The sequence below is a fragment of the Passer domesticus genome, chromosome 2 (assembly GCF_036417665.1).
Source record: "Passer domesticus isolate bPasDom1 chromosome 2, bPasDom1.hap1, whole genome shotgun sequence".
Classification (NCBI taxonomy): Eukaryota; Metazoa; Chordata; class Aves; order Passeriformes; family Passeridae; genus Passer; species Passer domesticus.
The window spans coordinates 82,862,410-82,889,482 of NC_087475.1; the positions used below are offsets into that span (position 1 = coordinate 82,862,410).

At 41.0% G+C, this 27,073-nt stretch overlaps 1 protein-coding gene across 4 annotated transcripts in view; it reads left to right on the forward strand.

Annotated features, from left to right (window-relative positions):
* ME3 (malic enzyme 3) overlaps positions 1-27,073 on the forward strand; it is a 117,884-nt gene that overhangs the window by 22,295 nt on the left and 68,516 nt on the right. For 2 of the 4 annotated variants that reach the window (XM_064409595.1, XM_064409598.1), the window contains exon 2: positions 1,150-1,209. The exons of the other annotated variants lie outside the window; for them this stretch is intronic. In XM_064409595.1, the coding sequence (XP_064265665.1) occupies positions 1,150-1,209 (60 nt within the window). The remainder of the gene's footprint in view (positions 1-1,149; positions 1,210-27,073) is intronic. 4 annotated transcript variants of the gene reach the window in all.

Sequence of the window (27,073 nt, forward strand, 5' to 3'; positions counted from 1 at the left end):
TACCTATACCTTGTTTGTGTTTATTTCAGCATTTATGCCTGGCTGTTGTGGCTGTAACTACATGTACCTCAATAGCAGAAACTGTACAGGCAGAGCTTGTCAGTATAGAGCTTTTTGGCCAATAACATGCTGGCTGATACTTGGCTCTGTCAGCAGAGTTTGGCTGGTCAAGCTGACTGTGTTCTGCTCTCCCTGCACCTACCCTCTGATTCGTTTTCCCCTGTTCCACAGTTTGGAAAGGAAAAATATAAAAGTGAAGAAATCTCAGAGGTTCCCCTATTTCATTTCCAGTTCTCTGTTGTTAGGAAATCCAATTCAGCCATGAATCATAACCACCCCAGTGTGAAGTTTACTGTTCAGAAAGTGAAATCTTATGTTGGTGTTAAGACAATGTCCAGCTACTCAAGTTGTTCTTAATGCTGTTTTCAGTGCTTTATAAATTATTAGAATACACTTTTGCCTTTTTAAGGGATATTGTTACAAGCCACTTCTTGGTAGTTGCAGAATTTTGGTTTCTGCACAAACTGTGTGGTAAGATCCCCTGACACATGCCTTGGCTCTGCAATGAATTTGGTTTGGACAGTCAATGCTAAAGATATGTGTGGAGAACCCCACAGCAAGAAATAGTATGGAAAAAGCCACTAGCAACTTCAGCTAATGTTGGGGGAGCTCCTTGTATTCCTGCCAAGCAAATGACTGTTCATATCCTGTCTTTCCTGGATTTCAAGTAGATTAGTAATTTCAATCCTTGGGTATGTCTGTTTGGCTTTAATTAGACCAGAAGATTTGTGCCAGTGTCCTGTTCCTAGAGTGGCCAGCAGCAGATGCTTAGGGAAAAACAGGGGAAGTCAGGCAAGCAGCAACAGTGTTTCCTGCCACCAGCAGTATCTGTCTCGGGGACCTACAAACTTAAATAATTCCATTTAATAGGCTTCAAAATATTTTTTCCCCTCCTGCTTGTTAAGTGCTTTTAAACTACATATTAAATGAAGTAACATCCAAGGTAATTAGTTGATTAAGATGACTGAGAGTTGTATAAAGAAATACTTCATTTATTTTGAACCTGCAGCTTGGGAGAATTGTTTGATGTCCTCTTGCCCTTCTCTTAGAAGAGACTGGGAATAATCACATATTTCTTTGTCCCTCCAGGAGAAATATGATTTCCAGCAACTTTTCAAGAGAGACTTCCAGAGCATCTCAGAGCCTGAGGTATTGAGGGAACAAAGGCATCAATAAAGAAGGCCTTGAGGTGGTGGGATGAAGGCTTTGAAGTAGGACAACATGTACCAGTCAATTTCTCAGTCTTGGGGACCTATTACTGGGGCTAACTAGACAGAGTGGATCTCTCTTCTTTACTTTCAAGTTTTCTGGCTAATATATTACATTATTAATGCTCAGATACTTATGACCTACTCAATCTCAACACTGGGTTTTTTTTCCAGTGTGTGCAGGGAAGAGAATAATACTAAGAGTCAGGAAATATGAGTTTCATTTGAAGCAGATTCATTTTGAGTCTCACCAAGGTGAAAAAATAACAACAAATAATAATAGACACCACAGAGCAGCATTACCAAAAATTAGAAAAATTAGCACATCTTTTTAAACGTAATTGGTTCTCAACCAGCTGCTAAAATTCTCATGGTGAATGAGTGAAAAATTCAAAAATAGGGTGGAGACTTGATTTTTACAATCCCTAGTGTGTTGGAGTAGAGCTAGAAAATTAATTTGAAATGTGCATTTATAGAAAGTAATGTTTCTCATTTCATAAGGAAATAAGAATTCTAAAGCAGTATCTAAAGTACAGCTCTGAAATGAAAATTGCTACCCTTATTTGAAAATGTAACTTCAAGTGCAGCACATAAGAACATATTCTACAGCCTCAAAGCATTTTAATAAATCAATAGGATAGAATTTCAATACAAATTCCTCTGTGAAAGGGTAAACACCACTGTGGTGGTAAAGCTGTAGCGATAAGCCGTAAAGGTCTTCACAACAAGTTTTTTTTTTGTGTTGATTTTCATTAAAACAAACCACTGTAAAATGCTTTTTTTCTTAAAGAAGCAGTCCTTGCCTATTTTATGTAATCATTTGCTCTGAGCCTGGCTTTAATTTAAAATAAATTAAACCTATGTGACAACCTATGTTGTCACAGGCTGGCTTTGAAATTTCCACGTATTTTGAAGTCATCTGCTGCTCTGAGGGTTCATTATTAGCTTGTATGAGAACGAATGCAAAACCATCAGATTCATCATTGCAGCCTCAGTAGAAACTCCCTAGGGATGCTCTGTGGAGCTGTAGGAGCAGATCCCAAAACTCATTTATACTCTTAATCCCATCTGCTTTATGCTTCGTTCACTGAGAGGTTTCTCTGAGGATCGCACACTGGGCTTCAGTTCTGCAGAGAATGTGAAAGAAAGTCTGAAACCTAGATCCAAGGAAAAATGTTGCTGATTGGAGAGATATGGAGATGGAAAGCCCTATCAAAATTGTGGGGAGATTTCTGCCAGTACAGTGCTGGAGATGCCACATGAGGGAGGATAACCTGAGGGAAGTCAAGGCACCTGTGGACTCAGCCTTCTGTGTTGTCCTCAGGACTGTGTGCCCTTAGAGAGGCCTGTGGGGACTGCCATGGCCACAAGTGCTCATCTCTCTGGAGAGGTGCAGCTCTGCTAAAGCGTTCCTCTCAACTTTGCCTCTAAAATTCTTTCCTGGCCACATCATTTGTAGCTTTTTCAACTTTTGTACCCCAGGTACATTAAGCAGCTCTCTTGGCATCTACTTCCAAGTTGCTACTGCAGAAAGCCCTGTGGGTCTGTGCAGTTTCATCTGTCCTGGCTATTTGTTCAGCAGTGTGATTGGGTTTTCTGTTGGGTTGTTTTGCTTTTTTTCATTTCAGACTGTTATTAGAGCCTGTGTTATGGTTGTCATAATTCACCTCACTTGCATCCAGGGAATTTGACCTGGAATTCTTTCAGCAGGTCTCTGTTGATTTGTGGTAGAGTGCAGGGAACTGAGCTGTTTTGTCCTGAAGTCTAATTAGAAGTTGGACATCAGCTGAAAGTTATTAATCAGCTTTTCCAGTGGGGCTGATAGTGCTGGACAAGGGGTCAACCTGATGTCTTGTGAATAGACAGAAATACAGAATATTTTGGGTTGGAAGGGACCTTTCAAGTTCAACTAGTCCAACCCCCCTGCTATGATCAGGGTTGCTCAGAGCCCTGTCCAGCCTGGCCTTGAATGTTTCCAGGGAGGGGGCATCTACCACCTCTCTGGGCAACATGTTCCTGTTCCACCTTCACTGCAAAAAAATTCTTTTTTATAAGTAGTCTGAATTTACCGTCTTTTAGTAGAAAACCATTATCCCTTGCGCTGTCCCTACAGGCCCTACTAAAAGGTCTGTCCCCAAGGTTCTAAAATGAGAGCTTACTTTGGGGTTTAATTTATTTGCTGTTAAAAGTCTTTTTCCTTACAAAAGTGTCTTTCAAAATTTTTTGCAGAAGGCTTTTGTTAGAAGTTTTCCATTTTCTAATAAAAATGAAATAGTAAAACTCTCTTGTTTTTAGTTTAGTCTTTTTTAAGAAGTTTTAGTTTTTGTCACTAAGTACAACAAAAGCCTACCTACTGTTTTTTGTTCTTCCTCCTGTTACCATATTGCAGGGTTTTTTATTTTAATAGCTCAAACTTAAGGAGCTAGAGGAAAAATGAGTTTAAAATGTGTAAGGAGGGAAGAATTGAATTATTTTCTTTCAGAAAGACAGAACATGAGAGGAGGAAATAAGATTTGAGTAACAAAAGCCAACCTTCTCCAAGGGTCCTATAGGCACTCAGTGAACACAATCAGATGAGTTTTTCAGTAATACATCTGAGGAAAACTGAGGCACAAGTGGAATATGCGAACAAAAACATTCTTAAAATGAAAATATTTGTGTAATTATATTGTTTAGATCTGTCCAGCATGTGTGGCCTGGGGTCTCTGGCTAATTAGGTTAATTCAAATAGTGAGAAACACTGTTCTGTTGTTCTCTGCCACATGAGAGAAGCGGGGAATGGGAGAGGAGCAATTAAAGATCAAGAGGCATTTGGCTTTGGTTCCTTCAGGCAGATAAACAAGGATGCAGATGCTCTGTCAGTGACTTTCACTGAAGAGCTCCAGGAGGATGAGACAGTCTGGCATGCCTGCTTCAGGTCACCTTGCACAGCATGCCAGGTCTGGGCAACAAGAAATACTTTGCTTGTTTCTGTTCCTGCTCATTTTCTTTAAAACAAACAAACAAAACCCCACACTACAAAACTAGGTTTACTATGGTTATCCAAAACATGTTCATTTTTCTACTATTCCATCTCTTTTATTCTGAAAAGTTTCTAAATTCTAAATTATTAGGTCAGTGCTGTGCTGCTGTCACACTATTCTCTTTGCTGTGTCAAACCCACCTGGTTTTTGCAAACCACTAAGAAGGCATCATCCTGAACAAGCTGATCTGCTCTGGAGGTCCCTTTCTGCCTACATTCATCAGTGGCTGTGTGACATTCATGTTCCTGAGGGAGATTGTACTTCAGTAAATTTTGTCCTTGGAGTTCTGCCTCCACTGCTGACCTGGACAGCAAGAAGAGTAGGCTCTGTCCTTGTGGTTGAAGCCAAGAGCTTAAGGGGTTGAAGACTTTAATTTCTAGCTATTAATTTCTAGATATTAAAAACAAATGGGTTTGTTTCTTTTTATTTAGCTTGGCATTAATTAATACTTTATGGCTGCCTAAGGGACACAAAATGTAGAATTTTAATGTTCTGTAAAGATTATTTTTTAAGTGAGACCAAAATTAAACTACAACTTTTGGCAGAAGGTGTATTTTTTTTAATCTATGCCAAGAGAATTGTTGTTTGTTTCCCCTTCCCTATTCCTCAGCATAGAGCTTTCAAAGTTTAAAAACCTATGCACATCCACACAGCATCTCTGAAACAGAGAAGAGCAAGAACATTGCTCTTGCCAGGTAGGTCTTAAGAGATTACTTATATGCACTCTTGGATGGCAAGAGTACTTGGACAATTTGTTTTCATGCACGAAAGTCTCTGGCTCATTTAAAACTTGAAGCCAGGGCTTGACTTGTTTTCCACTAGAAATATCTGTGCCATTGCTCAAGATGAGAGTCCATGTGCTCGTTATAGTGCTACAGGGTTATGGAGAATAATTCTGAGAATAGCATCTGCTGTGTGTATGTGAAAGCCAGGCAGACAGATAGCTGCTGCCATCTCATCTCTCACAGGCACTGACATAAAATCCTTACAAATAGCAGTTCCACACAAAAATCAATCCATACTTTGCAACAATTTTCATACTCTTTCCTTTTTTTGCTATTAATTTAAAAAAAGAGATTTGAACATAGACTATTCTTTCTTTAAAGACCATCAGAAAAACCTGTCAAAGGTTTATTTTGGAAATAAGAGAGACAAGAACAACTGTACTTCCAATGTTTTGATATCATCTGTGTGTGTGTGTGAGTGTGAGCGTGTAACTGTGTGAATGAGTGCGTGTGAGTATCACCTACTATCTGGAAGGACTTAATTCACAGTAAGGTACAAGTCTGGACATGAATTTGTAGCACTTGAGATCAGTCAGAAAAAAATTGTGAATACTTTAAAGTTCACATTTGGTAGCAAGAATTGTTAGGAATTTTGGGCAGCCTGGGCTGAAATTTCATTTTCAATATGAATAGAAAAACATTAGATCCTTACTGTTGTCCCTTCATCAGAACCGTGACTCTAACTGCATTCACAGAGATCACAGGGGCAGAAAATACTCTTGTATGTGAAAAATCCAGTTACCACTACATCTGTTGCCTCACATTTTGTCTAAGGTTTGCCCTGAGGTAAAATGGGCAGACAGTGTCAGTGTTTGTTTCCTGCAGCAGCTAATCAAGGTGCCCCCCCCAAAAAAAAAAGGAAAAAGAAAAAAAAAAAAGGGAAAAAAAAATAAAAAGCTTAGATTTGACACCAAGTTAGGTGCCAGATCTGGCTGATAATTTTACATTTTAAGTGCAGCACATACCAGTGACTACAGCGTCCAGTAGATTCACTGTCCCTGCAAAATAAAAAAGCCAAACATCCACTGCAGTCATGCTCAGCTCTGTAAGATTAAGAGTGTGTGTGTATGAAGAAAATTAATAAAAGAACATTAAAATGGTTTTTTATGAGAATTAAACTCTAAGAGGAGATATGGGGCTGCTGAATGATACCCAGCCAGAATTGTTAATACATATCACCCTCTTACAAGGGTGAAAAAAAAGGAAATGGTCAAAGGGAGCAGGTACAGGCTAAACAGCAAAGTAAATTAGGTTATGAAAGATGGAAAGGTACTTTCTAAAAAGCTAAAAACACATCCAAAGGATGAGAAGGCAAATGATCCTAATCTCCATGAGGAGATATAAAGATACAAAAATATAAAGCAAAAAAAGGAGCAAAAGAACTCAAAAAACCAGTATTAATTCTTCAAACCCTCAAAAGCAAAAAGCTGACCAGAGACTGTAGCATCACTTTATGGTCATAGTTTAAAACTGAGCAGATGGACATGATTGACACCCCTTTGCAGAGAGGCCAAATTCATTATCTGCATTGTTATTCACTATTGAAGAAACGGGTGAGACAGAGCATTTTGGGGTAAATTCATGAGAGAATATATCCCATATTGAGGCCACTGTGGAGGAAGTTACGGTGCAGTAGATAGTAAAACGTAATGGTGTTCACCTGAGAGCCTAAGGAAACTCACACATGAAATAGCTGTGTTGCTTGTAGTAAAATGTATCATTGCTTAAAACTTTCTCAGTGTCTGAAGGTCTCAAGGTGGATGATGGATGTCCAGCTTCAAAGCATTCTGAGGGAATGTGGGGAGCTACAGGCCTGCTAAGGGATGGAATGAGTAGATGCTTGGACAACTGAGTCTGCTGGGGAAGAATCCATAGGCTTCTTTAAGGACTGTTGTAAACACCTTGTTTTGTACATCTCTGAAGGGATCAACAAATACAGAGATAACATGGTTTGATTAATATTGTCAGTATGGAATTCGATAAGTTTTTGATTCAGCCCTTGCCAAAGACTTTCTAGAAGATGAAGCAATTGTGATAGAAGGGAGAAGATCCTGGCATAGTTATATCTGTAATTAAAAGAGAAGAAACAAAGTATTGGGGTGAATGGAGTTACCAGTGACATTCCAGAAGAATCTGTGCTGAGATCTGTTCTGCCCATCTCATTTGTAAATGCTCTGCAAAAAGGGATCTCCTGCCAAAGGTCACCAGAATAGCAGCAGGGCTTCATATAAGGAACAACTGACCATATTTGGATTATTTGGGTTCTAAAATTGTATGTATCATGGAAAGGATGGACAAAGATGACTTTAGTTTTCCAAGCATGTATGAAAAGTAGGATATAATTTTCAGAAGTTATCTCTTGAAAGAAAATCCCCAGGTGTTAAAACAGTGAGATAGAAATGTCACAAGTTCCATCTGCATTTCTTAGTGCCTTCCTTAACTTCTCAGGTCTAAAATTGAGACATGAATTTAATTTGATTTGTTTTAGTATTTCCAGTGTCATTTTGTTTCTGAAGTCCTGGCCATCTCCAGAAATTGATAAAGTTATGTCTTCTACTGGTATCTAAAAGTCAGACACGAATTGCTTCAGCATGACACCCTCAAATTAGTCACAATACTCAAATTTCTGAGTATTACTTGGACGATATTTTGTAAGACACAAGTTTTTCCCAAGGAAATGGGTCTAGAGAGACTTGACTTTTACTTGCTTCTGCTAGAAAACTGGCTAGAAAACTATGTAATAACGTAGTTCCTGTTAAGAAGACTGTGGCCACATTAGTCACTGCCAAAGTGGCCTGCTGCTTTGTTTCCAGAGCAGAGTGGCTCTGGGTTCATTTAGATTGGAATGTGAGAACAGTAAATTCCTGCTCTTTCATGTAGGTGTATGATACAGCCCCCAGATTGTTCACAGTCTTCCGAAGGATGTTGCCAGAATAAAAAAGGAAAGAGGAAAGTAATTTTTGAGTTTGTCTCTGTTGGGGGGAAAAAGCATTCACTGAGTAAATAAAAGATTAGAAGATTAGAAGCAGCCAAAAATATTCCAGTGGGTGGTTTTGCAGCTTTACTTGGGTACTTCTGCTGCATTGTACATACTTGTTTTTCATGAATACATGTTAGATCAGCCAGGCCAAGCTTGGGTCCAATATAAACAGACACAAAACTTTTATTGTCTGTGGTCTCGAGTCCTTATTTTCAGTTAGCCTGATTTTACCCCATTGTTATGTTATTAACATCAGTAGAGTTGCTCTAGGTATTGCTGATAAGTGCTATCAGAATCAGATTTTTAATGAGAACTGGTCTCACTATTTCAAGGGAAAACTGTGTCCTTAAACTGTTGCCAGAAGAGCAGCACTCATTTCCAAACCAGACCAACTGCTGCTGACATTTATTTGCTATGAGAGTTGTTACAGAAGTATTGGGGTTTGTGCTGATCGATAAAGGGGCTCCTGTAAGCCACAGTATTAAAGCTGTTAACTTTTTCTCTATGGATAACTTAAAAGACTTCATTAAAGAGGAGTGGACATTAAATCACTGCCATGAACATAAAATCCTGTTGTGTTCACGTGCAATACCATTAAAGGTCTCAGGCATTCCAATAAGGATCAGCCCACGCTGATCCGAATCACTGAACAGGAAATGCTGCTAGGCAAGATTGTGAGCTTAACTATGTAATTTTAATTTATGTATTAAAGTGTTGATCTAGATAATGCAATAATTGCAAATGCTTGTGTCTGAAGACCATGAAAATTGCTAAAAAAATGAAATATTGTAATCATCAGACTCTGAAGGTTGGTCACATTGGGTAGAGAATATTTGTCTCATCCCAGGGCAATGCATCTGTAGTTAACATACAAGACTCTTGGGTAGACTTAGGTCTCTCTGAAGCATGTACCAGCTTTTAGAGTTGCACATGGGGTCACAGAAATGCATTTTTTTGCAAGATGCCTAGTTAATAAGTTCAAAAACCAACCCAAAGCCATAAATGCTCAAACTATCTGTTCTATACTGTGTCCTTCAAATGACTTATTTATTCCCAGGACATTTAGTTTAACCATATTAATTTCTGAATGATGGAATGAGACAGTGTTTTCAGGGTCAGTGACTGACTTACACTCCCGCTCTTTGCCTTCAGGCAGTGGATTCTCACCCACTGAAGAGACCTGAAGACCTCTCTGTTGTTCCACCAGTTCCTAAATCAGCTGCTTCCAGGAGTGTGTAAAGAGTATCTCCAGCTTTAGAGAACCCATTAGCTTATTTCTGAGAGAATTTGTCAATTCACTTTGCTGCTCCCAAAGGTTCCCCAAAACTGCCAGATCACTGGGGAGTTGTTGAGTACCAGCCATAACTCAAAGAGTTATGTTTGACCTTTATCTTCATAAATATGATCACAGGCTACAGTTGTACTACTTTGAACATCTACCGAAAAAAGTGATAAGAAAATGTCCTTCTAGGGGGTATTTAGCCAATACCCTTCTTTTTCAGTAGTAGTTTCTTGGCCCACTGCAGCTGCCTCCTCTTCCAGCCACCTGAGGCTGCTCTGCCAAAGAGCTGACTTGACCTTGTGAGTACTCTGGTCACTCAGGGTGAGACTTCGCCTTCTATAGAGGGGATGATGTTTCCTCCTTTCTCTGACCTTTTAGGCTTCTTGTTTTGGAGTTTCAGTAGTAATTCTGCTTTAGGACTTGATTAAATGTATGTTGAAAATTTCTTTCTTTTCCTGCTTTGCCACCTGGGAGAGCACTGATCCCTCATGCTGCTTCTAGACTGGACTTCTCTCTGCTTTCCTGACCTTGTGTGACTAACACTATCCTGGGATCCTCAGATGCCATATCTTTCCTGATTTCAAACTGATTTTCCCTGTTTGCAGCATTCAGCAATCCCAGGGTGCTTGAACATACGCGTATCTCATTGGATTTGCCATGTGGAGCTTGCTGCAGGCATTTCATGCTTCACACACAATAACCTAATCTGTATGCCAGATTTGGCACAGAGTCCTGTCCTAAATTACTCCCCCTACCTGCCCACTCTTGCTTTCTATTATTTGGAGTATTTTGCTGTTACAGAATCCTGTGCTTCCAGGTGTTTTGTTGCACCTAAGCATGCTCTCCTTAAGGCGTAAGAAGATTACGTTCTGCCAGTTTCAAGGTTTGTTTCCTTTTCAAGCTGTAAATACATGTCCTGTGAATGTTAAATTTATGTTAGAGTTGCATTCAAAATCTCCAGAAAGGCAGTTCCTGAAGGGACCTTAAAATGTAGAATTCTGCTACCTGTACTGTATCTTGCCTGTGATTTGGTGTCACTTTGCTTTTCATCCACTTTGGCCATGTACGTTTGATGTGAAATTATAGGAGGGGTCCAATATATGAAACACTGAAAATTTAACTGCTTTAACACCAAAAAGCTTTAAAGGTGATGTATCTCTAATATGTCTTATTCTGGTTTTCATTTACAGGTTATGTATCTATATTGGTAAAATGTTGCAATTGAGAGAAAAAAATTACTGTTAGCCAACTATTTTTTCTAACTCTTGAAGAGTTACACAGTAAATGTGTTTCCTACCTGCATCCACTTCAGCAGCTGTGCATGTGCCTGTATACAATTTTGGGAGGAAAACTACTTATAGTAATTAGAACCCAAATGAGACATAAACTGTGGTCTCATGTCAGCATGATTTCAGTTCTGCTGAAGTTAATGGCAAATTATTAGTGTGTGCTTCTACACAAGTGTTTCCTGCCTTTGGGGCCATCCTGCATATGAATACTGCACATCTTCTGTGAGTCTAATATAGGCAGGGCAACTCAACACAGAGCTCTGAAAGAAGAGGAAGAGTTCAAAGAAAGGAATTACTGCAGCATATTACAAAATGGGTGTTTGTTGTCTCCTTTCCATCAACTTTTCCCTAAGACTGTTGACTTAAGCGCTCCTCATCTCTTGCCAGGAATGCAGCTATCCTATTTTAAGCTATATCTACTCAATAAAACTCTAAACCCACAGAGCATGAGGGAGCCTTTGCACTGGTGTTTTGATGCTGTGGTCCACGAGACTCTGCAGGTATTTAAAATAAACTTCTTTTGTCTAAGGTGCTCAACCTCTCTGAAGTAAAAAGCAAACATTTAAATGTAGCTTTGCTGTTTGGTCATTTTTCTTTCATTTTTATAAACTGAAGCTCCTAAAACTTCATTACTGTGATGCTTCCAGATAATTTGCCAAAATCACATGTACAGAGAGAGGTAAATGAGAAAGTCTACAGCACAGGGAGTAGGCAAGAGACAAAAGAGGCCATAAGGCAGATGGAAAGGAGGAACTGATAGAAATTTTGCCTCATTTTATGTGCGTTGCATATTGCCAATGCTTCTGCTGAATCCTGAGGTCTTGTGCTTTAAAGAACTTACTGACTGTTATGTTGGTGAAAATACAGCAGATAGCGTGAAAATACAGGAAAGAAGGATTTTATACTTCTGTAACCTGCTGCAGAAAAGCACTTTCTTGTTCAGCCTGATAAACTATGGGGATCATAACGCCTTCATTGCTGTATCTGTGAATACTTTTCATGGTCTCTGCTCTGAATCCAAAAAAACAACTTAAGCAGCCTTGTAAGTGATCTTGATTCGTCTCCCTGCCAGAAAGGGAGGTCTCTCACCTTAGCAATTTCAAATGGAGCAATTTTCATTTGTCTGGCCTGTGTTCTTTGTAACAAGTCTTAATTTTTCTAAAGGTGAAAAATAGTAGTAATTTGGGTGTGTGTGAGGGATGATGCTAAACTACTGTCTTTTAACTGCTTGGATCAGATTCAGCCTGGCAGCTGAAGTCCAGCCCCAAGCAGGGCTGAATTTGGCATTATCAGACACTGCTCCATGGCTGATGGGGTGGATTTGTCCTGCCTGGAATTTGTAAAACAGGCTGTTTCTTGTGCTTTCTTCACTCTGATGCTTATTAAGAATTTGACCTTTTGGGAGGTCAGTGTCTTGGTGCACCCAAGAGTCTCGTAGGTGAGTGGGTATTTGAGCTAAATCTTCAAATACAAGTCAGCCCTGCAGGTATCTTAGGGAACAGCATCTTCTCATCTGCTCATGATGGACAGGCTGCCACTTTGCCATGGCTTTCTGAGTTGCATTTCCACTCCCTTTTCTGTGTGAGGCTTTTTGCTGGGACCCAAAAGCTCATGTCAGATTTAAGCTCTCAGTTCTGTGTTTAGCTCATGTTGAAATCTTTGTGCTGCTTTGCCTCTCTTCATTCATGTGTTCATCAGACAGTTATTTGATTTTTCTCATTGCTCTCTGCTAGGTGAACTGGGGCCATCTGTTTACAGCTATAAGTTTTTCTATTAATTTTCTTAGACATCAGCTCACGACCTGATGTCAATGTGCAGGATTTAAGAAAACCTATTTTGGCTGGCATAGCAGGCTGTCTGTCTGTGCACATGCCTAAAGTGATCTCCTGCTGGGGGTTGGGAAGGGATTTCCTCTATCAGGAGCAGAACACAAAGATCCAGAAGCATTTCTGAAGGAGGGGAAAGCTCACATTCCTTCAGGGCATCAGCTACCTGCAGCTTAGACGGGGACATGCCAAAGGGGGCTGCCAGCCTTTTGCTCAGGGGATCAGCTTGGTTATGGAATCTGGGTACTCATCTCTTTGACTCTCTGTATACCACAGCAATTATTCCACATTGTCCTGAAGGAAACCCTGACATCCAATTCCTACCTGCTATATTAAAGCCCTTTAATTTTATTTCTTTCTGGGTGATTCGAGGGCACTGTGGTCTGTAGCTCCCCACAGTGGGAGTTCTCTGGAAATGCTTTAGGCTCCAGTGAGTTTGCAAGGATGGAGGAAGGGGACTGGGTTTGCTCTTTTAACTATCTCTGCACTTGGCCCGTTTCACCCTTTGCAGGAGGTAAAATATGTCCCAAGTAATGAGATTTTTTTCCAGTTTGTCTGCAAGGTTCAAAGGAGTAGAGATGCTTGGTAGCTTTTGTCTCCCCTTTGGGAAAGAAAAAATGCAGCCCTCAAATTCCTGTTGCACTGCTGGAGAGTGAAATCCAGGGTATTTTGCTGAGGGCAGGAAGGGGAACATCTCTCATTAGACCAAATGCAAGCATACAGGCATCTGCAAGCCAAATAGTCACAAATTAGGAGTTATGGGATTTAAAAGCAGGTTCTGGTTTATTTGGTCAGGTTTGACTCAAATGAGGTGATTAACAGTTGTCCCATGTTTCAGTCTCCTTCTCTGAAGAGCAGTGTGTGCTCTTCACATAGGGGTGGCTGGAGAGATGCCACAGCTCTGCTAGTCCCTCCTGGGAGAATTGTTTGGGATGTCAGTGTCCAAACTGACTCCTCGAGTGAGCATGGGATTGGTTGATGACCACAAGGGAGAATAAGGGCAGGAAGATGGGATGGAGAGTTGTGCCTTTGTCAAGTCCCATCTGCAGCTGCTGGAAGTGGGACTTAGATTGAGACTGTTCTTGAGTGCACTCAGTCTGTGTGGAGGGGGAATGCCCCTCATGGAACAGCTTTTAGCAGCAGCAGACCTTGTCTAGGATAAAATATTGGTCCTCTGTGATTAAAACTCAGAAAGATGCCCATGGCTGGTTCCATAATGTGCAGATTGTGGGAAGGACAGTGGTGAGCACTGAACCGTGGATGGACTCCTTAGCCCTGCCCCATGGGCATGGGTCACACCAAGCAGCATGACCCACATACACCACTCTTGACCAAGTGTATGAACTGGATATTAAGTTATTTCAAAAACCACTTAAGCCAGCCTTTTTCCAGCTGAAGCAACACAAAACAGGACTTTTCATAGTATGCACAGTGGCCACGTTATAGGTGGTTGTCATGCAACACAGGACAATCCCGTGTTGAATTTCCAGCTTTACAATTTTTCTTGATCCTGAGCCAGTCCTAAAGAACAGAACAGGATATTCTTTCAGATCCTCACCTCATTGTATTACTGTGACTCATTTATCTGTGGATAATGCTTTCAAATGGGCTCGAATATTTCTTCAAAAGTATGTCTTACATCCTATATTTGATGTTAACAACCTTAGTTTATGTGCGTATGTTTGCTGCCACTTGCTATTAGTTGCATTTAATTCAGCTGAAATAACAAGCATCTACACAGGTTAATCTTCTGTTCATAATCTGTTTTGATTCCAATTCACTTCATTATGTGTCCCAGTACTGGGATTCCAGCTCTCCATCCTTTACTGCACCTTGCAAACAGGAGTGCTGTCTTTTAGTCAGGATGGGTCTCTCTGGAAGAAAGGAGATCTGTCAGGAAAATTTGAGAACCAGTGCACTAGTTTAGCATTGAAAACATTTGCACTGCAAACACAACAGAAAGATAGGAATAGTCTGAAAATATTCAGACTTTTTGAACCATTCCCACTGGACTGTTTGTTCAGGTCTGTTGCAAACATTGTGTGCCTCCAGTCAGATATTTTTTTTTATACCTATATATATACTTCTTGTAATGTCTTTAGGAAGGACAAGGAAGGAGGTCAATTCTTTCATAAGGATACTGGCAATAATAACCCTCTAGTAGCTCCCTTCAGGACAGTCCTGGCCTGAAGTAATCTAAACTGTTTCTTGAATGTATTTTTTTAGTGTTTAATTCAGCTCTGACTTGTGCCTTATGTTTTTTCCACAAAAGCCATAAACTGAAGGAAACATCGCATCTTTATTTTCAGTTCTATAAAATACATTAAATCTAGCAATAAAAATTGCTGATTTATATGATAACTTCTGAAAAACAAATAGTGAAGGGCTAAACTTCAAAGGGTTTGAAAAATTTAGCTAGAGGAATGCTACCCAACTTGTTTCACTATAATAATATTTAAGTAGTACCAACAGGAGCAGCTCATGAACTTCAGTGGAGACTGTGCTTCTCATACTAAGGGTATATTATTACACTCAGTCATTTCAAGAAGCAATTTTATTTATGACCCTGAATAAAAGCATGTGAAGTTTTGCTTTATAAATACATCATCATTGCATCTGTGCACTGCAGCTGGGAATTGAAAACCTGATTATTTCCAGGCAGGTTGTGATCTGTATAGTTTTGTGTCACTGCTGTAATTCTTTACAGTATTTTCCAGAGTTCTAAAAGTCAAACCCCAGTGCCCTGGAAACTACATTTTGCTACGGATGCAGTTTAGTAAGGGGTTTTCCAGGGAAGAAAGTTCATGCAGCACTGAGTGTCCAACCATTCCTGTCTGATGAACTCAGTGCTGTAGTAGAGGGCTGCAATAACAGCTTTGCTGCAAGCAGATTTACACAGATACACCCAGAACAAACATTTCCTGTCATTTTTTATCTTCTTTGTTAGATACAAACACAAATGTCTCCAAGGACAATCAAGTGGGAACACTTTGAAATGAACCCAAGCAGTGAGCAAGTGCGTTAACATGCAGGGTCCCGTTTGAGTTTTCTAATTAAACTCAATTGTGTTCTCTGACCTGCATTTTAAATACTGAATATTTAGTGAGATTCATACTTTTTTCCTCCTAGCCTGGCTCCTTTCAGGCTTTGTTCAGCATGTGAATAACTCCATTAAGGAAGTGTGAAAGCACTGGACTATGCATTGAGTTGCTATTTTGACATTCCAGAGGGAGATGCTACTAAGCTGTAAATTACAGAATTGGACATCATTGATTTGAATTCAGATCAGTTTGGCCTGAAAAGCAGGGTTTAGCTATTTGACCTGCCGTGACCTGTTTCTGTCCTTTGTTTAGTAGGTACCTGAGTTGTTTGCTAATTTTTTCCTATTCTCCTGTGTATAGAAATCTAAAGTATTCAAATGTTTTAGCCCATATCCTTTGCTTTGGTGAAATAATCATAATTTTGTGCTTCATCATAAAGTGAGATTTCTAAATATTTTTGGGGCTCTCCTTTCTTTTTTTTCTTCTTCTTCCCAGCATGCCACAGTTTCAATAGTGTAGTTACAAGAAGAAAAAAATTGCTTATAAAACCCATCAAATTCTGGACAGTGTTGAAGCTAACATTTAATATAGTATTTACAGTTACCCGAGATGAGACTGTAAAGGTATTGTGTTGGAAATCTGGACTCCAGGAAGAAGTAGAGTACTCTCTGCCTAAGCCACAGCCTAATGCAGGACTCTGCTTGCATGTTGGGGCGATGGAGCTGGAGCAGTAAGACCAGGGTGATGAATCTGTGCTGGGCTTGAGATGGGTGCTGAAGAGGCAGCAGTAGCCCCTATGAGATGGAGGGAAAGTGGAAAGAAGCAGTGAAGTGAGGAGCATCACCTGTTTTTCAAATGAGACTCACAGAAAGGCTGAGATTCAAGAGACTTGGTGTTGTAGTTTCCTGGACTTTCCTGTTATTTACTGAATTAACTTGAAAGTTTGGAGCATTGTGAAATCATAATACAAATACAGGTCTTTATTTTCTACTTCCAAAGCCTCTTAAACCAAGTGCATGAACACCTCAGCCAATACATGTGTAGGTGCAGATACACTGTTCAGGCAAAAGTCCCAGACCTTTGAAAGGAAACACACTGGATGCAAAGCAGGTGCCTATTTGCCATCTTTGCAAATAATTTCCCACTTTTTCAAGCAGCTGGTGCTGGCCGTTGTCAGAGCCTGCTCTCCTGAGCAGATTGCTTGGGTCACTGGTCTGACACTGTTGCTGCTCTGCTTGTGCTGTTGTGGCTGCTCTGCATCCTGCCTGCACCTCCTGCCTTCCCTCCATCCCATGCATTCCCACTCTGCAGAGTCCAGCTTTTCAGAAACACTGAGGCTGGACTTTGCTAGTGCAGCAAGGTGCTGTGGTGGAGGGGGACTTGCTGTGGCATGCTGAGGCTCTGCTGCTGCCGTGCTGTTCCCTGAGGTTGATGTACTCCCAAGGCAAGTGCTCCAGCCTCCACAGCTTGCTGACTCAAGCTTTTGAAAAGACGGATGGACTGCAGCAGGATCACTTCACCAAGTTGTTTTTTCCTACTCCCTTTTTGATATGGCCTTTGGAGAGGCTAGGAGAAATGGGAAAACACAGCTTAACATTCTTACTTATTCTGCTCCCATGGGGAGGCAGGAGACGCCTTCTTGGTTATTGCCAGTTTTCCTTGACTGCCTCTAGATTATTGTCCAAGTCTGGAAGAGGAGACCTTTTGAGGCTGAATTATGTTGTTTATCCTTCCTGGCTGTACATTAGGGAATGGGGAAATTTTTGTTTTCATTCCCTCAATGAAAGTCATGAATGCGATGATCCCATGCCCAGCATTTGGTCTGTAGGTTGGCTGATGCAGGATCATAAAAGGCCTGTGTACTGGGTAGATAAAGCTGATATAAAAGATTTTTTTCAGTACAGAGAGGAGCTGGCACCAAGCCCTCTGCATCTCTTTCCATTTCAGTGCAGAGGATTTGCAGGGGAACTGTAAAAGTCATGGACTGTGAGAGGCATTGCTGGAAGTGTGCAGTGAGGAACAAGTCCTTCAGCTGACTGAAGCAGCCATCAGCTGGCTCCTGATGTGAGCTGGCAGCTGCTTCTGCCTGCAGCCCTGAGCTGTCCCAGCTGATTGCAGCCACAGCTGAGAGCTGTGTCTGGAGATGGACAGTCATGCCAGACAGCAGTGAACTGCCTTGGTGCTGTGCACAGGGCTGTGATGTAGGACATGGTAGTGAAGGAATGATAATTCAAGAATGCTCATCACTGTGATGTAGTGTGCCTAAGCTTAAAGGAACAGGTAGGAGAGAACAAAGGCAGGGGAAAAAAGATGTACGAAACAGAGAAATATGTACATAACCTGCATTTCCTTTAACCACTTTTTGCTTAATTTCATGCTTTTGGAAATATTTTCCCTCCTGTTACACTTTTAAACAATCATGGTGTACAAATTAAACAAATGGCTTGTTCGAATTTGACTTTTCCAGTCCTGCGTTTTTCCCCCAAGAAGCGTGGTACGGAAATTCTCTTGGCTGTAGCTGCCAAGTAACTCATTCTGGTGGGAACCTGCTGCTCTTTGAAGCATCCAGTCTAGGAGTTTTCTCCTGAAATGTGAGGTGCAGCAAACATTTCTGGTAGTGGCAGTTGCAATACTTACTTTCTATTTGCCTGAACATCTTGTGCTTTGAATGGTTTTGATAGAAATGATACAGTAAACAATAAAGAAATTGTATGGTAAAATGACTCCATGGCAATGTTACCTGGTTGTTCACTGTACTCTCTGCTCTCTCCAAGTTCTAAAGGACTCAGAAGGCCTGAGCAATCTGCATTTATCAGCTGCTACTCGGGATCATGGGAATGCTGTTGGTACTGGGAGCAGTGATTCCCCCTTCCTGAGTTTACTGAGACCATAAGAACCTTCCATCATGATCCATGCACTTTCCCATGGCAGAACACAAAACTGAGAAATCGTTCCTTTAAGCTGGCTGTTAGAAATTTAGATGCCAGCAGTGATATAACAGAGGGCTCTATTTTCTGTGCTTTTTACTGCTTTCTGTGTATTGTAGGGTTTGAGTTAGCAGTGATTTTAAAGCAATGCAAACACAGTATTTATTCATTACAAGCTATGGGGTGTCTGTGGCCACATCCAAGGGCAGAACGAGAACTCAAAAGGATTTGCACAAACTGCAGGAATTACGTGGAAAAGCATACATATGTGAGGTTGATTTGCAATAATCAACAGTGCAAACACAAGCTGAGGGGAAAAATCCAGCCAAGGAGCACATCTGCAGGGAAGGATCCAGATGGGGGTTGCGGGGATTGTGGTGGATCTCAAACCAAACAGAATACAGCAATCTCATACTGTTGTGAAAAAAAATTCCAGTCTTCATATGACTATGTATAGATTGGGTTGCTCTTTGCAAGATGCATTTAGTGAACCTTCTCCTCCCTTTGGCCTGTGGAATTGAGCAGGGTGCCACGCCCCATCAGGCACACAGCACTTCCAAGGAGATGTGGCCCCTTGGTCAGAAGCTGTAGGTATGTTCCATAAAGGACAGTGGTATTCACATGTCTAAAGTGGGACAGTAACACAGAGGCATAAATTGATTTTTGTATCTGTGGGACACATGATGTGAAGTAGTGAGCTTCACTGCAAGTGAGGGATGGACAACAGGATGGTTTTCTGAAGTGAACTGAATGGGTGATGTGGAACATCTAACACAGGAGATTGTTAAGAGTAAAGAGAAGGTCTGTCCAGAGAGATGTAGGTGTACTTCTTCTTGTCTTACGAGCCAGAGGACCTCTTCATGCCTCCTCCAACTCCTTTTCTTCTCTGTAACTAAAAGCAAGTAGCTTTGCAGCTGAGCAGACCTTAGACCCAAAGGATGTATTGGCTATGTGACATTCTCATGGAAGCTTGGCTGAGTGGGAAGGAAATTAATACTCTCCCAAGGCCACTTGGTGGGGAATGTAACCCCTTCAGGCAAATCAGTAATCATATGTTTTCTTTCCCCACCCCAGGAGAACTAATAGGGGCAAGAAGCATTTGGCAAAAAAAGTTGGCTCATGACTACAAAATTGGACATAGAACCTCATCCAGATGTATTTCCTACCCTGTGCCAATATGCAGTGTCATTATGTGGGCAATGTCAGCAGGACATTGGCAAGGAGAGGAGCTGGGTTTGCCCATTGAAGCATTCAGCTGGGGAACAGCATGCACAGGAATTCACTTTCATTAAAGTAGCAAGTTCAGCTGGAAGCACAAGATGTGCAGAGGCTGCTGCTCTCTGTGGATTTATGTTGGCACTGTGAGTACAGCCTGAAATCAGAATGATGGAAATGCAGCATCCAAACCAGCAAATTCCTGCTCATTGGTTTTCACAACCTTACTTGGTGCATCTGTACCACATAGGCAACATAGGGAGTACTTGCTTTCTCCATCCTTCTATGCAACAACCAATGACCTTTTTAACTAAGAAGAAAACTGAAATCAGGTCAGAATTTACTTTGAAAGGCAAAATTACTATTTATGCAAGTATGAAGCAATTTGGGCTTCACACAAAAGACAGTAAGATGGTGATTACAGTTTTTCATTTTCTCCTTGCTCATTTCCAAAAAAAAGATCAAGATGATTTGGGATTTATTTGGTAAATCTGACACCAATGCTTACTTGTTGACATTAAAGAGAAAAAATAAGATGGAAAGTTCAGTCTCAGACAGAAAAGAAATGTCTAGGAATATAACAAACAGAGATGCTAATAATTCCATGATGCCATTATGATGTGTATAAGCTTAAGTACAGTCCAAGGAGCTTTAAACTTCTGAATACTGATTCAAACATGTTTATATAGAGTGCTTGGTGTGTCATAACCATAAATAACAGGGGTGAGGGAAGAGTCCTGGGGGTAGTTTTGAGACAAAGTTGCTTTTAATGATGCCCCTCAAAGTTTTGCCCTTAATTTCAGTCAGGTCAGATTTCACCCTTTGGAAATGATCCTCTCTGAAGCAAGAAACGGACCAAGCTCTTATATAGGTGGATGGGGTTTGTCTCCAATTTCTGTGAATTTTCCAGGTTAGCTATGGGAGTTAAGTTATGCAAGTAAATTAGAAGAAATGGAAAAAACGTGCATGTGGTTTCAGAAAAACATGTTGAATACATTAACACTGAATGAGAGCAGAGGGAATTCATAAAACGTTTTACATTCTACTAATTCCTGAGCTACGCAACAGATGTAAGAGTAAACCAAGTGGCACTGGTGGAAAAAGCTTTTTTTGTAGAGTTCAGTGGACATCTGTCTACAGTTAAGGGATGCTTTTTTAATACAAAAGGAATACCCTGTTAAAATACGCAGTCCTATAGGTTCAGCATTGGGAAGGGCCTGTATTAGTCAAGGGCACTGTAAACAGAGATGCATGCTATTGGGGGAAATGTTCAATAACCACCAGGTTGTAAGTGTTCAAATTGCTCTGGCTCTGGATCAGGGAATTGCCCTGATGAGCTGGCCAGGATTCAGAAGGAATCAAAAGAGAGAGAAGGACCCCAAGCTATGGGGAATCTTCTCTCTTGACAGCTGCCTTCAACTCTGATGTTGGTTGCAGGAGATTGCTGGCTTAGCTAAGACCTTCCTCCAGGTGCCACAGGGGCATCCCTGCTGCTGCTGCTGGCATTGCCCCCTCGGTAGGCTCCATGTAGAAATGGATGCAGAGACCTGGAGCTTTTGGACAGGGCACGTTCAAATCCCTAGCAAGATTTTTGAAGGCTAAGTATTAATTTCTACAAAGTTAGGAGTTCATACCTTATGGGTGTTTTAAGGCTGATACAAGCTTTTCACATCAAAATGTTCAACCTGTTTTCAGTAGGAATGTGAAATGACAGGACAAGAGTTGTGCACTGAGAGTTATTGTCATTCCATTGTCACTACTTCCCCCCTTTCTGAGGTTTTGCTGTCTTTTCATGCAAGTTTCTCCCTGTCTCCTATTTACAGAAAGTCATAAATCCTTTGCCCCACTTTTTTTTTTTTTCTTTTTCAGACACAACAGGTATGACACCAGGAATGTGAAATTAGTGGGGTAGGACCAGATCCTAGTGATATGGAAGTTTCTTCTTCTTCGATTAATGTTAAAATCAGCATTTCTCTGTATTCTAAATAACGATGTGGTACATACTGCATATTCCTGCTGGGAGAAACATTTCTAGTGACAAGACCTCCTTGTCTTAGGAAAAAAACTGACTCAAAACCAGTATTTTACACCCTTCCTTCTATTCCAATCTCCATCAGCTTCAACAAAGTCCCTGACATCTCTGTTCTTGAAGTCCTATCATCCTTTGCCATCTGTGGCTGTTTGCCTCTATTCATACATCTCTCATCACATTTTTATTTTCTACTCACTAGAAGACTTCGGGGGAAGATCTCCTGCTGTTTGTCCCTTTCTTTTCCCTTGACCTTAACCATAACTACAAGTGCAACTACCATCACCTATGTGTGATGTATATTTTATATTTCTCCACATGCCAATCTCTTTCCAAACTGCAGTCCTTTCTCTGCAAACTACAATTTAGCCTATTTCAGATACAATTTTATCTGACTTTTCTTAAGGCTATCTGGCTGTTAGCTCATCCTTATGTACCTAGGATGGTGAACTTGGTATTTCATTCCCTGCCTTTTTGGATCACTGTAAGCTGCAGCAGCCTCCATCTCAATGTAAGCAGGCACTCTGTGTCTCTCTAAAGGTTGCACTCAGTATATCTGCATGTTCTTAGTGTCTTTTTGCATAACATCTCCAGTGCATGGTCTTTCTTATGCTGAAATGTCATACAGCTGTCATTTCATCTGGGCTTTTAGAATCCTGTATGTGAATTAACCTGAAGTATTTTTGCTTTGTTTCTGGCTTTTCTGTGTGCTGCTGTTCTTTTTCCACATTTCTGTAATGAATCTAACCAGTCTTTGTGGTCAGAGCGGTTCACAGGTGATTCTTATTGCATGGCTTCTTTTATTTATTGTCAGATGTTGAATGCTGATTGAAAGCAGCCTGCAACATGTCATTCCTATGTCATTCCTTTGTAATATTTTTTGTAATATTTCCCTTGTTTTCTCCACATTGGAAAGAACTTCCTTTGTGTACCACCAAAGCTGAAACACTCAACCAACTTTTCAAAAAATTACTACCTGACCAAGTTAAGCTACTGATACAGAATCATAGAATTGTTTAGGTGGAAAAAGATCTTAAAGATCAAGTCCAGCTGTTAGCATGGCCATGGCCAGGACTGCCAAGTCCATCACTAAACCATGTCCCTAAGCACCACATCTCTCAAAATCTGCTTATATTGCAGGTACACATTTGTGCCCTACTGTGTGCCTGGACCTGGAAGCTGGACTTCCTATGCTTTATTAGTCTTATTTGGGCAGGATTTGTTCTGTTTGTACCACCTCCAAAACATCTGCTCTGGGTCTCACTAGCAGAGATGTCCCCCAAAGGTGCCATGGTAGTTCAAGGAGAGAAGGAAGTTCACCAAGTATTTGGTGGGTTCCATCTGCTTACCACTGAGCCTGGCCTTTGAGTCTTTCTTTAACATTTTGTCCAGTATAGAAACAATTACTTAATTCCTTTCCTGTTTTAGGGAAAGTGCTGTAAACCTGTGACCTCCCTGAAGGGCTGTGCTGGCAGGAGCGTGCTTTGTGTATGCTTCTCAGCCCTTCCTGTGAGGCTGAAACTGAACATCCATGTTTGACTGCGCTTCTGCAGTCTGGAGAAACTTCCCTTTGATGCAGTAAAACTAAAAAGTCATTTTGCACGCCAGAGACAGATCACAAAATTCACCTTGTGAAATTTGCATGGCAGCAGTGCCAGGAAGCTGAAATGCCTTTGTGTTTGCAGTAAAATGTATATGGGAAGTAAGCTATTGGGAAAACTAGTTCATCTTTTAACTTATTTACTACATGTCAGATTTGTAGGATCAGTGATGTATTCACAAAATATGTGAAAGAATGTGATAGGACTCCATACAAGGTCCCTGGTGACAGAATATTACTAGGAGCCATCTGTACTCTTTGCTGTAGTGCCGTCCCAAAATTTTTCCTTACAGCCTTCAGATGGGGGTGGTCTAATGCTGTTACTGAATGGTTTTAGAAGGAAAACATCTCATACAGTGTCATTGTCTACTTTTATTCTGCCCTTCTTGGCTTGCCCAATTAATTCTGAGAGCAAAAGTTGCCTATTAGGTAGCTAATGATGCAGTAATTTATGTTGGTTACATACCTCCTGCAGCTGGTAATGCATCCCAATTACATGAAGCAAGGCAGAAATCTGGAGCATCTCTTCCTCGGTCTTCCTTGCTTGTTCAAAGAACAACATGCTCTCTTTTCCACTCTGCTGCATAGATCCATAAGGTCTGTTCAGTGTTGTCCCTCCAAGGAAGCACCCCTTGACTGTGTTATGCTATAGGATGATTGTCCTGCTTAGCCATGTCTGTCCTCAGCAGGCCTGGTGTCTGCCAAAGCTGGCACTGTGAGCTCCTCATTTGCACGGCATGCTCAGCTGGGTGTCGTGCAGCTCGATGGGAGTAGCCTGATTTTCTATGCAGACATTTCAATGGGGCCATAGGCAATAAATCGGTGTCCTATGGCGAGGGGTTTTTCCTCATGTCACTCACAATAAGAATTCAGCCACAGATCCTTTGTGTTTTACCTCCGAGACGAATGTCATCCTACACTAAAACGACTTGCACAGAGGATTACTTTAACATAACAAATATTTTTGAGCTGACTTACTGACTTGGCAGCAGGCGTGCTGAGAGCACTGCGAGGCTTGTGCTGAGGATGAAGCTCATCCTGCTAATCAGTGCTGCTCCTCTGCTGTCTCCTGCCTCTCTGTACCAGTCATGTCTTTGGGACAGAGCCCACCTTTCTTCATTGCTTTGTTTTGGTCTCCTGTATTTTTTTTTACAATGTGCTTTGGACCCTAAGACTGTGATGCATGACAAGGGCTATTCTAATATGAATGTTTTTCAGGGTTTGTTCATAGTCCAGAACAACACCTTTGCATTTATTTAAAATAAATAAGCTGCTTTTCTTTCAGTCAGTCTGCAAGTTAGAGTCCTCTCTTGGTACCTGGAGTGCATTGAGCTTATGTGTCCGTTCTGCTGGTAAGCAAAGCTTGCAAGCCTAGTTGTTAATACTTAATGCTGCCAGGCTGTTTCTGTAAAGAGCTGTGTCTCACCACAGTGGTTTGTTGGTTTGGTTTGTTTTTATTCATAAGGAAATTTCATGTTGGTTAATTACTTAAACCAAGTAAAATGTTCAAAAGGCTATAAATGATAGTGTTTCCACCTTATTTTCCAAGGAGTTTTTCTGAGAAATGAATAATATGATACACCCCATATTTAGATAATAATGATGAAGGTGATAAGTTAAATGGTAAGAAAGCAGGCTTAGGAGTCCCAGTCTATAAAGAATTATGTGTGCACTTGATGTTCCATGTCAGATGGAGACAAAAAGCATGTCCAAAAGCCTCTAAAAAGAGAAAGCCTTCATTTCTGGTGTTTTGAAAAGAATAAGTTAGAGGAGAAAGGATGTGCAGGTGAGTTTTCCATGGAAGAGATGAAGTTAACAAAAATCCAAAGAATGTAGATTAAAAATGTAGTGGCATTTGACAGTAGAGAGATGTTAAAGTCTCCTGAACACCCAGGACCCATGGACTACCAGACTTCTCCAGTTATACCTTTGCAAATACCTTCCCTGGAACATTCCCGCTCCTAGTGCTGCTCAACAACCTTTAGATGAGAACCTATGAACCCTGTGTATGTATAATGTCTGGCACAGACAGGCATCAGTCTTTCTTGGAGGCTGCAGGTGCTACCAGACTCCATGGTTGAAACACTCCGGTCTGAGCCTGTGAGAGGGGAGGGAAGGAACCAAATCGAGAACCTCTAATACCCAGTGGGATAAATTAACTGTGTTTTTATGCTCTGGGGCTCTGCTTTCAGCTGAAATCTGGGGGCTTTCCCACAAACTTCACAGCACAGGGCATGCTAGAGAGGCATCGCATCAGGAGCAGAGTTGTGCTTTGTGTAAGGACAGACTGCAAGCAACAGCCAGCACTGAAAGTCTGCTAAAGGCTTCTGAGCCCCCTGCCACGTGTCACAGAAGAAATCAGGTATTGCTCAGCCAAGCTCAGAGGTGGCACCTCTGTATTCTGACCATATGCACAAGTCCCTTTCCCTCTTCACCTAAAGGATCTCTCCTTCTGGAATTGGTTCTGATCTAAAGAAGGAGCAAAGGAAAAGCAGTGAAGTGGTGAAAAGGCTTATTTGTATTGCCTCTGGTGTGGGCATGTCTGAATGAACTCTTGGTTTGACCTGAAGACTTCCTTTTTTTACTTTTCTTTTTTTTAACCAGCAGTAGGGAATTCCTCACCAGCTTGTTCTTGCAGTAGCCAGGCCAACAATGACAAGAATGTGGAAATCAACTAAGCAATTATATTCACAGTGGTGGTTAACAGCGTCCCTTCATCTGAAACAAATCAGTTACAGTCCAGTGAAACCTGCTGTACCTACTGCCTGTACATAATAGAGCCCTTGTGCATTTTCAGAGCGTGCCAGCCCACTTAAACAGGATCGATGAGGGGCAACAGGAGAGAAATGCTATGTTTTATTAACCAGAGACAGGGAAAAATGGAGATTCTTTTATTCAACCCTCTTCCACATAAAGAAATAAATTGCATGTATAAAGGCATTTCTCTAGGTGCTGCAAAATGTAGGAATCAAGTCCTGGAGACTAACTTAAATTTAGCTGTGAACAAGAGCGATCAGCAATTGCCAAGGTAGGAAAAGTTATCTAACAGACTTGAAATTAGCGGTAGTTACTGTGATCTTGGTCACCCCTGAAAGTCTGCAATATTTTCTGTAGCACTGGTGTTTAATCCTGGAGCCCCAGGAGTCCATGAAAAGCAAGTCTGTGAAGAGTGGTTAGGAACACAAATGAGCAGCTGCTGAACAGCACTGTACAGATATTTCTAAAAGCACTTGTAACTTGCTTGAAGATTATCAGAGGCCTATGACTCAAACAAGGCTACAAAAATGCAATATGTTATGAGAGACAGAAATTCACAGAAGTCAGCCAATGTGCAAGAGGCAGTTTGGAAAGTGTGCTGTAAGGTCCACTCCCAGTAATGTGAGCCCTCATATACAACTAGAGAGAATTTGATCCTTGATGTTTCCTGACCTAAAGAATTGGCTCCTCTCTCTCAGAGGTGAAAGATATTCATGGTCCTAGGCTGTGCACCACAGAAACTCCTTGTTTATGGTGCTTTTATTGTCTTTTTGTTGAAATTATTATTCAGTGACTTAGTGACTGTTAGCAGGTTCAGGAGGATGCTGCAGTGGGGTTTGGCAGTGTCCAGCCAGCAGCCATACAGTTAATGCAGCTAATGCCTGCTCTTGCTGAATTTGTTGTTTGAATTACTCTTTAGTCTGCACAATTATCTTGAAAGTGAAAACAAGCTGGTTCAGAGCGAATTGAACAACAGGGTCCTAAATGGGAGGGCAGTGTGAACCAGAGTAGCAAATTTTCATGGATTAATGGCCAAATTGTTGTCTCATTA